The sequence below is a fragment of the Microcaecilia unicolor genome, chromosome 5, assembly GCF_901765095.1.
Source record: "Microcaecilia unicolor chromosome 5, aMicUni1.1, whole genome shotgun sequence".
Lineage (NCBI taxonomy): Eukaryota > Metazoa > Chordata > Amphibia > Gymnophiona > Siphonopidae > Microcaecilia > Microcaecilia unicolor.
The window spans coordinates 108,978,097-108,993,428 of NC_044035.1; the positions used below are offsets into that span (position 1 = coordinate 108,978,097).

Here is a 15,332-nt window from a genome sequence, read left to right on the forward strand (position 1 = left end):
GAAAAAGGATAGAATCCAATTAAAGCAAAACTTAAATGACCTAATAACTGGAGTGAGCTTTGACGGAAGCTTCAGAGGTAGGGACCAATGCCTCTATGGTCCGGGTCCCATAAATGGCAAAAAAGATCAGGATCAAGGCTGGAGTGAGTGCTACTACTACTACTATTTAGCATTTCTATAGCGCTACAAGGCGTACGCAGCGCTGCACAAACATAGAAGAAAGACAGTCCCTGCTCAAAGAGCTTACAATCTAATAGACAAAAAAAAAATAAAGTAAGCAAATCAAATCAATTAATGTGAACGGGAAGGAAGAGAGGAGGGTAGGTGGAGGCGAGTGGTTACAAGTGGTTACGAGTCAAAAGCAATGTTAAAGAGGTGGGCTTTCAGTCTAGATTTAAAGGTGGCCAAGGATGGGGCAAGACGTAGGGGCTCAGGAAGTTTATTCTAGGCTTAGGGTGCAGCGAGACAGAAGGCGCGAAGTCTGGAGTTGGCAGTAGTGGAGAAGGGAACAGATAAGAAGGATTTATCCATGGAGCGGAGTGCACGGGAAGGGGTGTAGGGAAGGACGAGTGTGGAGAGATACTGGGGAGCAGCAGAGTGAGTACATTTATAGGTTAGCAGAAGTTTGAACAGGATGCGAAAACAGATAGGGAGCCAGTGAAGGGTCTTGAGGAGAGGGGTAGTAGTGCTGATGGCAACTCCAGTAGTTGGGAAGTAGGATTGATGCCAGGCACACTTCTATGATCTGTGCCCCAAAATTGGCAGGGAGAGATCAAGATTAAGAAAGATTAACTTTGTAAGTCTATGTGCTTTGAAAATGAGCACATAATTATACCAGTGTTTAATCATGAAGAAGTAGAACCTGTGCAAAGTGTCAGATTCAACTCTGGTCACCCTATGGGCAGACAGGATGGACCATGCTGCTGACATCTGCTATGTTAGGATAGTTTGGAACTGTGATATGAGATCAACAAACAGAAATTATGTACAGGGTGAGGCAAAAAAAAAAAAAAAAGTAACCCTTTGAGTTTTTTTGCCATTTTTTCAGAAACTGGAATTTCAACGTGACATTTTACAGCTTTATTTGTTGTTACTATCTACGTGTATGTGCCAAGCGAAATTAGATTATCTTTAAACACAGCATACAGACTTTTTAGCGTGACAACTCAGTAACATCAACATAGCTTAAGATAATTAAATGTTGTTTAATAGTAATACGTGAATATGAGGCCTAAATAAGTATGAAAAATTTCTCATTGAAATTCAAAGTTGCTGAATCAATGGCAATAATTTCTAGGGGGTTACTTTTTTTTGCCTCACCCTGTATATACTATGGGAACAATTCTATCAAAACAGGGTCTAACATTTAATCACGTGTTATACTTGTAAATGTTTGGAATACTAGAGAATGCATGCATATACGTGTGTACACGCCACTATTCTGGAAATATATGACTATCTTACATAGCTCCCACATTTATGCGTGAAACGTAGAGAATGCAGTAAGTTACACATGTCAGTGCCGCACTTAGGTGCTCACAATTACACTGTGATTAAGCGTGCTCGTTGAAATGTTAGGTACATTGAAACTGGGTTACGCTAGTATTCCATAATGTAATCTAGGCACCTAGCTAGGTTCAGTTATAGACTAGGTTTTTACTGTACAGCATTGGAGTGCCTAAATGGAGACACTCAGATACAGAATTGCTCTCTGTACAGACACATATGCATCTATTCATACATATAGACAGAGATATCTAAATATATAAACACATACACAAAGCACAAGACTGCAAAAGCTAAGGTAATGGACTAAAGTATCCTTTCTTTGCTGGGACAAACATGGCAGCAGGAACAGTTTGACACTCATGCTGTAAAGCCTTTAATAATACACCTTGTTAATTCAGCAGCTGTTATAAGTGATCTGCAAGTCATTCAAATCTTCTTATACACACATCCTCTAATATAACCGTCCTTACCCAGTCCACACAAAACAGCCAGCCCATCAGGTTTTCAGGATGTCTACAAACAATGTGCATGAGATAGACCAGTACATAATGAAAGTACTACATGCAAATCTCTCTCATGCTTATTCATACTGGATATCATGAAGAACAGATAGGATGACTATTATCCTGATGACTTGGTTGAGAACCACTGCTCTAATATACAGAACACATACCATAATAATCTCTTGTAAGCAAATCAGCAAGACACAGTTGTCCCCCATCTATAACTACATACATTGTTCTTTAGTGGACTAACAGATGTTGCCATATGAGTAGTAATTTTGAGCCATCTATTTTTCAGCTGGTAGTCCAGTCCTTATTGTCACAAAAATCCAAACCCCAGTAAGGGAAACCTCCCCAACTATAAACACAAAACAAAAACAGTAACCCTTCTTATACTCACAACTGGACTATTGAAATGTAGTTTATTCTGGCTGTTCAAAATTTCTTTTGAAAAGCTTACAGCCAATTCAAAAACTGCTGTTAAGACTGATATTCTCAATTCTCAAATTTGACAAAATTACACTATATTTTTTGAAACTTCATTGGTTGTCAATAGAGGCTCAAGTACAAGTCAAAGTCTATAATTTAATCTTAAAAATTCCATATGGTGATGGCTCCTTTGTATATGCTAATATTCATACAGTTGCAGGAGTAAAAAATTCCTATATATCTCGTAACTGTCTCTTACTCCATTTTCCAAGCGTTGGAAAAAGCGTTTAGTAATGTTAAATCATATAAACAACTAACTTCCTCCCTTTTTATACCAAGCCCTCTAATAAGGAATTTATTACCCACTCAAATAAGAAAAATGAGAAATTATTTACACTTAGCTTATTTGTAATAAGCATATTCTTACTAACTGCAAGTGGAAGAATGTTGATCGATTCTGTCTGCTGAAATTGTTGATTCCTAGGACTGGCCTAGTTCATTGTTTATTGTGATCCACACAGAACAGTACAAGTTTATGTGGAATAAAAGTACCCTATATTATCTTGCTAAGGATATAAAAGACTAGAAGCGAAGGTGACAAAAATTATATGGGGCCTGCGCCATAAGATATATGAGAAGAGACTGGAAGACCTGAATATGTATAGCCGAGGAAAGAAAGGAAAAGGGAGATATGATACAGATGTTTAAATACTTGAAAGGTATTAATATAAAAACAAATCTCTTCCAGAGAAGGGAAAATGGTAAAACTAGAGGACATGAGCTGAGGTTGTAAGGTGATAAGACTTAGGAGTGATGTCAGGAAATCCTTTTCATGGAGAGGGTAGTCGACACCTGGAATGCCCTCCCGAGGGAGGTGGTAGAGATCAAAACAGTGACGGAATTCAACAAGGCGTGGGATGAACACAGAGGAAGCCTATTTAAAAAATAGATGGTAGAAAACAAAATAAATTAAAAAAAAAAAACCCTTAAATGTCTTAAGGTGGGGTGGATGTGTGAGTGACACTTGGACGGCTACTCCGGCTGTGAAGAACTAAGGCCAGTGCCAGGCAGACTTTTGTAGGTCTGTGTCTGTACATGGCAATCCAGTTTAAGATAGGTTGGGAAGGGCTTGAATGGCAACTTCAGTAGCTGAAACCGAGGACAGTGCTGGGCAGACTTTTACGGTCTGGGTCCCGCAAATGACAAGATGGATTTGATAGCCTGGAGTAAGCATTGACAGCAATTCCAGTAGGTGGAACGTAAGGACAGAGCCAGACGGACTTCTACAGTCTATGTCCCAGAAATGCCAAAGAAAGACTTTTGACAAAGTATATAATATTTTATTTATTGCATTTGTATCCCACATTTTCCCACCTATTTGCAGGCTCAATGTGGCTTACAGAGTTTTGTTATGACAAAGTCATTACATGATATCAGATACAATTAGTAATGTACAGAGAATAAGTAAGGGAAGAGAGAAGGAAGGTGTTATGCAGGATGCTATTGTAGGTGGACTTTGGTAACTGGGTGGGTTGGTGGGGTAGTCTTGTAAGACTATGGGTTCTCTTTGTAGGCCTTGTTGAAGAGATGAATATCACATTCATTGCTGATTTAATCATGAATTGATAATGAGTGTGACTGTTGGGCAGACTGGATGGATATTCAGGTCTTTATCTGCCGTCATTTACTATGTCATTATGTTAGGTTATGTAATATTTTGTACAGCTGTTCTCCTTGCTTATCCCTCAAGAGCTATAAACATCTCTACAACAGAGCTTCAATTCTCCATCAGTCCAGGGCTAGGATCGCCTGGGAAACTAAACATGCGTTTGTCCAAACAGTTCATCACTGCCTCAGGTACCAACTTATAAAGTAAACCCTGGGAAGGGTCCTAGCTACTGTACCTGAATTATAAGCATATGTTTCAAAAGAAGGGTATTTAAATCCAAAATCCACAGTCTCAAGTTATTTGGACTGGCTTATGTGCACTTCTATGTTTAAAGTCCTAAGTTCTCTACACATTCTGCAATGAAAAAATTGAATTTCTGTGGCACAGCTTCAAAATAAAATATACACCTATATTGACAGGTAAACAGGAGTGAGAATATTAAACAAAAACATTTTTTTTAAAAACACTTTTTATTATACACAAAAAGACAACTAGTGAGCTATATCTATGTAATGATATTAAATTTTCTTGAGCCTTCTGTAAATTTTACCCTATTAAAATGGTCAGGGTAAAATTGCTAGGGGCCTCTCAAAAGTCAGTATTAAGATTGCAATTTTTAAACTGCCCACATTGCTGCCAAGTCTGCAGGTACCATGGCCTTTGCACCAATTTTTACTCTGAATATATTTAAGTACAAATTACCCACATGTTGTTTAAGGACCCCAATTAAGCCTCTTTTTCAAACCCCTGCTTAACTCCACCATAGGGATTCAGTGAAAAGTGCATAGATTTTGGATCACCACATACACACACTTTTGCCCTCAAGTTTAGGCAATTTTCAAATAGTTGCAATGCCATGTTATCCATGGAAATGGCCTTAAAAATTGCCCTCCCTATATTCAATACTTATATGTTGAATACACATAGAAAATAGCTTAAATTCTCTCTCACAGTTGGTTTTAGGCATTCAGGGGCCTACATGCAAAACCCACTAACATTACAGCATCTAGTTCTTAGAAAACAAAGATTTTTTCCTCTTTTATTAGTGTCACAAAAGGTCTGCCTACTCAATGTGTTTTTATGTTTAGCCCATAGGCAGTCTCTAAACATGCTCAATACAGGAACCTGATTTTGAACCATTTAGTTTCTTTTCAATGAATTCTAAATATAAAACCAGTGTTTAAGACCAAGGGGTCCTTTTATTAAACTGCACTAATGAATCAGTGTGCATTAAGTGCCATGGAGCCCATAGGTATGCAATGGGCTGTGCGGAATTTAGTGCACATTTATTAGTGTGCACTAAATCCATTAGCGCACATTAGTAAAAAGACTCCCAAAGTGTGAAAAAGAAGGAAATCTACAGAAATGAGCAGATTCTGCCATTGCAAGAAAATCCTGTACCTGCAGAATCACCAAAACCCTGAAGTCTCGTCTACTGTAAAACAGAAGGATTGAATAACATTCTCCAAGATGCATATTTCTGTATCTTACTTTACTTTAGGTGGCATATGATTGCCGGTCCAGGATGGCACACCAGAAGATGCATGTAAACACTGCTGGCGTGAGATCTTTAAGGCTTTCAAAGCATCTTGTGCCACCCTGTTGGCCTCCGCTTCCACCAACACATAATCTGGACTGGAGGCCTCCATGATGACATCGTGCTTCATGACGCTGTGTATACCTAATCAGATAGGAGGCAGAAAAGGGTAACTTCAGAGGGAATCGATGACTCTAAAAAGCTGCTGTTTTTACACATTTTATATGTGAAATAAGCACTCTGAATAATCGTAACTTCAGTGAGCATGCATCAGAAAATCACACCCTCCGGAGGCCTGAGACTGAGCTTTGAAAAATTCACAAACCACTGAACTTTCTTCTGCAACCTAACCTTGCCTTCTTGGCTGCCCATTATTTACCTAGCTAAATAGCCACAGTTATTAATGTGTGATATTAGTAAATAGGTCCCATTGCATAAAATGGAACCTACAGTAAAACAATGTGTGTTGATACATAAGCATGCACTGATGCAGTAGAGTGCTTTAATAACTCTAGCTGTAAATTTTTGCACGTGCATATATAGCTAGTTCAAGGTATCTAGTAAAAGATGGGCTTTAAACCGGCAAAGTTTAGGTGGCCAACTGCCGAAGTTCACAGGTTAAACCTTTTCGAAATCCATAAGTACAATCAATACGGTCATAGCAAAGCTGTAACTATACACGGAATTTTCAAAGACAACACAGATTTGTCGCCAACCCAACCAGTTAAGAAAGTCTACCTCTATACTTAACCACCTAACTCCCTTCTTTTTTCTCTGACTTAATCTCTGTACTTCACTAATTGTAACTGCTATCTTGGAATGACAATGTCATAACAGGACTCTGTAAGCCACATTGAGCCTGCAAATAGGTGGGATAATGTGGGATACAAATACAATAAATAAATAAATAAATAAAGGCCTTTGCTAGTAAAGTGTTCCGATTGGAGGGGCTGCCGTGGACGTCACCCATCAGTGAGAACAAGCAGCCTGCTTGTCCTCGGAGAATGTGGGATACAAATACAATAAATAAATAAATAAATTTGAGACTTCCTCTAAGAAGACAACATCCAAGTAGCACAATGTGGTCCTTTACTATCTGGATAATGGCAACAGTATTAATTTGGGCCTACCAGGAAAGCTGAATGTTTGCAGGTTATGCATAATGCAGAGGCAAGGCTTGCCCTGTGCAGTTCCAGGTGCGATGCAGCAATTCCATACAGTACAGACAAGGACTGAATTCAAATTATTGAGTAAAAGATTCTTTAGGATTCAAATAGGATAGTGGAGATGTAGGCATCAAATTATGCTGTCATCATCTGAAGCTTTTGAATTAAAGCTTCCATCCATCATGATGTGTGTTTAGTCTAATGACGACTGTATGCTTTGTGACACAGCCACAAATAATTGGAATAACTTGCCTAAAGAACTCATATGATTTCTTTAGATGAGGGCATAATCTTGGCTAAGGCTTTTTAAGAAATTAAATTAGTCTATGCTTGCTAATTTTAATTTGTAATTTGAAATATGTTGTAACCCACCTAGAACTCTGGAGGTCAAGTGGAATAAAAGATGGATTCTCTGCAAGTTATCTGATTAAGTGACCACTGTTCTCTTGAACACTCAAGAAGAACACTGTGGATAATTCTTCTAGTGGTTTAATACAGCAGCCAAATTGTATTGAACGATATCTAAGTACCAACAAATCTAATCATAAATACAACATTTAACAGGAAGAATGAGAAAATTCTACAGATATATACAATAGTTCACTTCACGTCACTGCAGCCAGATCTACAGAGTAATAATTACCTGATTTTTTGAAAAGTTTTTCTAAGACATAATCATCGCTCCTTTTCTCATTTTCTTGTTCATCATTCTTTCTGTATTGTTTTTGTTTTACCAAATGTGGGATGCTTTCACCTTCAAATGTGAAGCCTTTCTGCCGTTTGCATTTTTTGCGCTTCTCTTTGTGACTCCTGCTGTCATCTTCTGAAGGGGAGTGATGTTTCATTTTTGATTTGTGCTTCCGATGACTGCAGTCTGTTTTTTTGATATCTGAGTTGGTTGTAAGATCCTTTTCCTGTGAACTGTCCATACGGCATGTGCCACTACAATCATCTGTAGCACAACCGAGTGACATTTCAGTTTTGTCAGGCTGTGCAGGATTTATGCCATCAGTCTGCCTTGAAGTTCCTTCACTGTCATCTGGAGATGTGTTTTCCACTTCTGGATTGGTCAACAAAGTCTTAATTCCACTGTGAGTTTTAGCACTACTGGTTCCCCTCCATTCATCATTATGATCTACTTTAAGAGGTATATTCATAATGTGCTCTGAAGCTTTTTCTGTAGTGGAGGAAGCCTTTAATTTGTTATGCTTTGGTGAGTTTTGGTCAGTCTGTTGTAGGTCCTCTTTATAAATGCTGTCAGGCGGCCTTATAGCTTTACGCTTTAAATGGCGTTTTGGTGCTTTTACATCAGACCCAGTGCCTAAAAAATATATATATATATATATAAATTGTGATCTGTTACAGCTGCTCATATTGTTATTACTGATATAATGCCTAATCTGAATTTAAGTTTAATGTCCCAAATACTCATCAGTAAAATACTGATGAGTGTTTGGGACATTAAACTTGAATTACTGTGTATTGAGTCCCCACACAATAAATCTACAGTCTTATAAATTAGACTAATCTGAATTTAAAGCAGTGATTATATAATCCTGGCTTTCACATCTTTCCCACTTGAAAGTTTTTGATACATTTGCAGACTATGAAATTCAGGTCAAGGGTACTGGCTCTTAAATCTTGTCTAATTTTTCAAAATAGTTCCCTTCTACCCTCTACCCCCCGCACCTTTCAATTCCCAAACAAATGTATTTCACATCACAGTCTACAGCAGTTTCCCTATTTTATTACTTAATAACTCAGAACCCTAGGGTAAATTCTACATAGGTCGCTAAAAGTTAGGGGCCAAAAAACTAGGTGCTAAGATTGTATTCTATAATGGCAGAGTTGTACACCAAATCTGTTACAGAATACTAGCTTAAGTATGCAGTTATGCACCAAACTTTAGGCACAACCACTTATGCCATGACTGGCTGGTGAAAATGGCAGCACCTCAATGCAGCAGTTAGGCATGTAATTGCAACTATTCTACAAAGTGCATGCAAGAATAGTCAGAACTTAGGCAACCTAATTGCCGTTCTCTCCCCCTCCGTTTTGGCACCTAACTACTGTTAACTTCCATTTGAGTGCCAAATGTTAGGCACCTAACTTTTAGCAAACTATACTGAATTACCCCGCATGTGTTGTGACAGTTGTCTTCATTCTCTCTCATACCTTGGAATAACCCTAACAGATTTCACAGTGCTAAGAATCATAGTGTTAAAATGCAACCCAGCCGATATTCAGCCAGTGGCGGTCAGTGTTTTTTAAAATCTGTCACTGGCTACATTAGCCCCCAATATTCAAGGCTGGGCCATGTCTGGCTACTGAAACTAAATATCCAGGGCTAACTGAAAGGACCCTGGTTGACGGAGTTTATGTGAGTCCTGGCTGATATTCAGCCAGAGCCCAGATAAGACAGTTATATTGAGACCTGAGCGAATATTGGTCGAGACCCGCATTACTTTTTGTTTTAAGTCCCACCCTCTTTTCTACCCCCTCCTCCCAGCTCACGGGTCATAAACCACCTCCAAACCCCTGGAACGACACCCCTCATCTTGGCAGACCCCCTGGGCCTACATGATATCCCTGGTGGTTCAGTGGAGTTGATGGAGGCAGGATGAAGGCTACTTGCTCCTGCCCCTTTTGGCCGCTAAAAGAAAGTAGTTACCGCAACCTCTCACAGCAGTCTCACAGTACTTGTGTAGTACTGTGAGAGGTCGTGGCAGCCATTTTCTTTTAGTGACTGGAAGGGGCAGAAGCAAGTGGCCTTCGCTCCTGCCCTCATCTAGCCCACTGGACCCACCAGGGATATCAGGCAACTCGGGGACCTACCAAAAAGGGGGAAGGGGGGGTTTGGGAAGTCATTCGAGGGAGGAGGATTTGTGAGTCACACAGGCTGAGGGGAAGGGAAAGAAAGGAGAGAGGGGGATAGGCTTTCTCAGGTACTGGAGAGCTTAAAAAAAAAAAAAAAAAAAAAAAAAGAGTTATGTAGGTCCCAGGAGATATTAATTGCTGGAACCCTCATAGCTAGACTGGCCAAAGTTAGGACAGTTTCTGAGCTGTCCTTTCTTGGCCAATCTAGTTATGTAGGTCCCGGCATTAAATAGTGCTGGCACCTGCATAACCACCAGCTCCTCCCCAGTGCCGCCCACTGTACCTCCCCTGACCTGCCCACTTCTGACACGAGCCGTCAGACGATATTCAGCAGCATGGACTTGTTTAGTGCTGCTGAAAAGCATCGGTTAGGTGGCTCAGAACAATTTAAGTGGTTTGGAGCTTCTCCTGCCTGCTTACATTGCTCTGAATATTGGCCGGTCCCTAATGATTAAAAAAAGTAGGATACAAGAAAGGGAGTTGGGAAAGTAAGGCTGCTTACCCATAATATACGTTCTCTTTGAACAGCATGTTAAATCAGCCACACATATATGGGTGACACTGCCCTAATGGAGCCAGTTCAGACTGCGCTCTCAAAGTCTAGTAGATTCTAGAAAAAAAACTCTGGGCCTCTGCGAGTGCTACCTAGAGTGTGGTTGTTGCTCCTCCCCTCTGTCTACTCCAAAGCTTGAGCCATCGCAACCACAAGGGTAAGTAGTAGGGATTGTTTGGCTGATTTATCCTGCTGTCAAAGTAGAACTCGGGTTACAGGTAAGCAACCTTTTTCTATGGACAAGTAGAATAAGCCACATATGTAGCTCCCAGGTACAGATTAGCCTACATATTGGTAAACACATGGTAAAACAATGGCACCATTGTGTATGTTTTAATGATGCAGTCCTGTATCTTTTATCGGCAATGGACTTAAGTCTTGTAAGGTTTATGCACTTGCTGGACTGCCATGTAGCTGTAATTCAGGGAACTCAAAGCAATCACAGCAAACAGCATACCCTGGTGCCTGAGTCATTACCTCTCCACAACAGTTGATGAATTGAAAAATCTTTTACTGTGAGAGCGGAATCAGTTGTTGCTCTACTTTGTTGTATTTTCTGCTACTTCAATCTTTTTCTGTTGTATTTTCTAGGTCTGTGCTGGTATTCCTGTCCCCAGATTGTCTGTCTCTCTCCTTCAAGCTCTGTCCTAGCACACCCATTTAATGCACAGAAGTGACGTCAGACTGCTACGTTTTAAGACTGCTATCTTAGAGGTGTTGTGCCACAGCAGCACACACTAAAGGAGCAGGACATAATTCATGGGGCACCGTTTACCTTACTTTAATTTTCTTGTATGCTTGCCGAGTTTACCTTCCCATTCTAGCTTCACATTGTTGTTTTTGTACCGTCTTGGCTGTCTTTTCTTTCTGCCTTCTCTCAGTGTTTCCTTGTGCAGTACTTCCATTAAATCCACGCTATTGCTGGTCATCGTCCCTCCTGCCCCCGAAGAAGCAACGACTCTTGCAGCTCTGGCCAATATTGCTGTTATCTTCCTCTATAAAGCTCAGCCCTTTTCTGTATGAGTTTACTAATTCTCATCCCTCCCTCCCTTTAGGAATGTTGAATGTTTGCTCTGTTAGGCGTAAGACAATGCTGGATCCCAATTTAATTGTCTCATCAATTTGTGTTACTCTTTCCTTCAGAATCACGTTTGGAGCCTGGTGATGATGGGATTCATCTCTCTGCACTCCCCAATAACTGTTCCATCTTATATCAACATTGCTGAAGTAAGCCAAGGGGGAGGCTTGGCCATTATACATGACAGTTCCCTTCCTTCTTCAAGAAATCCATGATATAGATTTGGGTTACCCATAGATGTTTCTTATCTGTTAAGGCAGCTCACAACTTCTTTGTTTTTTATTTCTTTACTGCTCTCCTTCATTGTCTGCAGAATCTTGGGACTATTGATCTCACAAGTTTCTACTATGTTCCCTAATTTGTGTTTTCTAGGGGATTTCAACATACATTATGATGCCCCATCCACTTCTTGTGACACAAAACTTGTTTCCTGAAAGAAATCCTTAGGATTCTCCCAAATGCTGTCAGATATCTGCGATAGGTTGTGGCTTTAGCTTTCAGACTCCTCTCTCTGTCATGCCACTCTCTTGGACCAATCACGTCTTTCTTTAAGCTAGTTTACGTGGAGGGGCATAATCGAACGCCTATCTCCATGGGCGTCTATGTCCGAAAACGGGTACGTGAAGAGGTGGGACAGACCGTATTTTCGAAAAAATGGACGTTTTTCAGCTGGGCGTTTGTTTTTTTTAGCGATAATGGAAACTAAAAACGCCCAGCTCAAAAACGTCCTAATCAGAGCCATTTAGTCATGGGAGGGGCCATGATTCGTAGTACACTCGCCCCCCTGACATGCCAGGACACCAACTGGGAGTTCAAACATGCGTGGGATATGCATAAAGGAATCCTGTGCATAAGGAATGGATCCTCAGAAGCTTAGCTGAAATTGGGTGGTGGAGCAGGTGGGGGGAAGAGGGGTTGGTGGTTGGGAGGCTAGGATAGGGGAGGGCAGACTTATACGGTCTGTACCAGAGCCGATGATGGGAGGCGGGACTGGTGGTTGGGAGGCGGGAAATACTGCTGGGCAGACTTATACAGTCTGTGCCCTGAAAAGGACAGGTACAAATTCAAGGTAAGGTATACACATATGAGTTTGTCTTGGGCAGACTGGTTGGACCATGCAGGTCTTTTTCTGCCGTCATCTACTATGTTACACCCCAGAGGTCAGTGTGGTGGACTTCAGACAATGCTCCCACATGCATAGCTCCCTTACCACGAGTGCTGAGCACCCAACCCCCCTCCCCCAAAACCCACTATCCACAAATGTACAACACTACCATAGCTCTTAGGGGTGAAGGGGGCACCTACATGTGGGTACAGTGGGTTTTGGAGACCTCCCATATACCAGCACAAGTGTACAGGTAGGGGGGATGGGCCTGGGTCCACCTGGCTGAAGTGCACTGCGGTACCCACTAAAAGTGCTCCAGGGACCTGCATACATGCAGGCCTCTAGGACTTGTTGCTGCTATATAACATTGGCACACCAGTTGACACCTGAAGACTAATCTCTCCAAAAACATCCTTTATTGGAATAAGCACACTTACTCACAGTTAACTGCAGAACAGAGGTTGTGCCCCACTGGCAACGAGTCTCCCTGGTACTGAGATTAGCAGTAGGTCCGAGCTGGCAGAATGGTGTACAATGCCCTCTTTCAGCCACATTCAAGGTAAGAACTAAGTTCTGTAACATGGCTAACACGTGAAAGGGATCTAAAACTGGCTTACAAAAATGGCCACTACCTCATGGACTACCGGAAACAAAACAGGGCACACTCTGACCCAGTCAGCAGGGGGAAAAGCACCATGGGAGTAGAGCCTACCAACTACCAACATCATGAGCATTTGCCACAAGCTAGTGGAATCACGGAGCCCAATACCCTACACCCACCACAATGCATTGCTGATGTGACTCTGCAGTGCGCATAACAGAAAAGGTGTCACATTCACCCGAGAGCCACATCAGAACCAGGGAAAGGCTGTCAGAGGATAGAACACATTCTGCTGTCATGGAGGTGGGTATCGAATTAAAGAGACCTTAATCTTATAGTGTGGAGATAAATTCAAAACTCTAAAACATGTCTCAAACACTATTCAATTTCCTATATTTATCTATATATTTATAGATGATATCAATCACAGCAGCGACACATCTCTCAATAGCTGCATATTATATCTTAAACGGGGATCTTCAGATTTCTTTAATCACCTTCTAAGGAGGTGGGTATGGCATTTGAGGCTGGCATAGAGGCTGGAAAAAAGTTTTTAAAGTGGGGTTTTTTTTGGTGGGAGGGGGTTAGTGACCACTGGGGGAGTCTGGGGAGGTCATCCCCGATTCCCTCCAGTGGTCATCTGGTCAGTTGGGGCACTTTTTCGGAACTTGCTCGTGAAAAAAAAGGGTCCACAAAAAGTGATCCAAAATCGCGGTAAAAATGCCTTTTTTTTCGATTATCAGCTAAAGACGTCCATCTCTCCTCAGCCGATAACCAAGCCCCAGTTCCGCCTTAACCACGCCTCCGACATGCCCCATCAACTTTACCCGTTTCCGCGACGGATTGCAGTTGGAAACGCCCAAAATCGGCTTTCAATTATACCGATTTGGGCGCCCACCTCCCGATTTAGGATCGCAATATAGCCGTTTTTCTCTTCAATTATAAGAAGGATAATATTCTTACTAGTTTTCCTACACTATACTGTATGAAACACTTTAGAAATCTTAGGTCACTTGATATAGAGAAACTTGCAGAATTCTTGTCAATCCTTATTCTCAACTCTTCCTTCCTTTTCTTTTCTGCCTTTGACTGATTTGCATCCCAACTCTGTTTTGCAATTTCTCTTGATGATCATGCAACCACTTGGACTACCTCTTTCTCTGGTGCGTTTGACATTCTTTTCCTTCTAAAATCTACATCTTCTACTATTAATAATCACCATCCTTATGCCTGTCTCAAAATTCTTAAACAAGAAGCCTGGAAGGCTGAATGGATCTGGCATAAAACTAAGTTACTCTCAGCTCTGAGCCTCTGTAAAGAACATAATAAAGCCTATTTTGAAAGTGTCAGAGAGGCCAAGAAGCAGTATTCTCTTCACTTATTTCCAAATGCAGTAATCCTGCTAAGGCTTTGTTTTGTATTATATTTTCTTTAATTTCTCTTTGGCCTAGTATAAAATTTGAGCTCCTGTCACACAACTGGCATCTAAGGCTTATGTTTCTATTGCTCATTCATCGTTGGCTAATTCTAAAGTGATCTCTCTTCCTACATATGACTGTTCTGCTATCCCCTCTTTAACCTTTACATGGTCATCAGTCAATCTTATTTATTCCCTGTACATGGAAGTAGTTTTACAATCCCTTACCTCGTCCACATCATGCCTAGTTTCTATGCCAGATTCTCTACTGAAAAATTCAACACTGGGTTTCCACCTATCCATGCTTTGCCTCATTAAATGCAATCTCTGTTCTGGGATTTTTTCCATCCTGTTGGAAAGTTGCCTTAGTTCACCCTTTACAGAAAAAGCCATGCCTTGATCTGCAAGACCCTGCAAGTTATTGTCCAGTTTCTAATCTTTCAATTCATCTCCAAGCTTACAACTAAAGTGGTATTGCTGCAACCTGAATCCTTTCTGCCTAAAACACATTATCTTCATCCATGTCACTTTGGTTTTGAACCACACCATAACACTGAGACCTGTTTGCTTTCCCTTATAAATAAGGTATGTTTTTAATTTAGAAGCTGGAAAATATTTTGCTGCTCTCTCTCAATTTATCAGCAGAACTTGATTTTGTAAACCATTCTCTGCTTCTAAGTGCTTTTGACATCCTTGGGGGTACTGTTCTATATTGGTTTGAATTCTATCTTTCTGGTCACTCATTCCAGGTTGCTTTCAATGGTTGCAATTCTGTCACTTTTCCTCTGACTCTGGGTGTTCCACAAGGCTTACAATTCTAATTGAATCTGTGGGACTGAGCCCTTATCTTTTCGCAGATGACATACAAATCAAATATTCTACTGATAG

At 40.8% G+C, this 15,332-nt stretch overlaps 1 protein-coding gene across 1 annotated transcript in view; it reads right to left on the minus strand.

Annotated features, from left to right (window-relative positions):
• The window catches only part of ERCC6 (ERCC excision repair 6, chromatin remodeling factor), a 189,238-nt gene that overhangs the window by 19,462 nt on the left and 154,444 nt on the right, over nt 1–15,332 (minus strand). The window contains exons 17-18 of the mRNA XM_030203175.1: nt 7,457–8,134; nt 5,602–5,791 (exon numbers count right to left, since the gene is read on the minus strand). Of these exons, the coding sequence (XP_030059035.1) occupies nt 5,602–5,791; nt 7,457–8,134 (868 nt within the window). The remainder of the gene's footprint in view (nt 1–5,601; nt 5,792–7,456; nt 8,135–15,332) is intronic.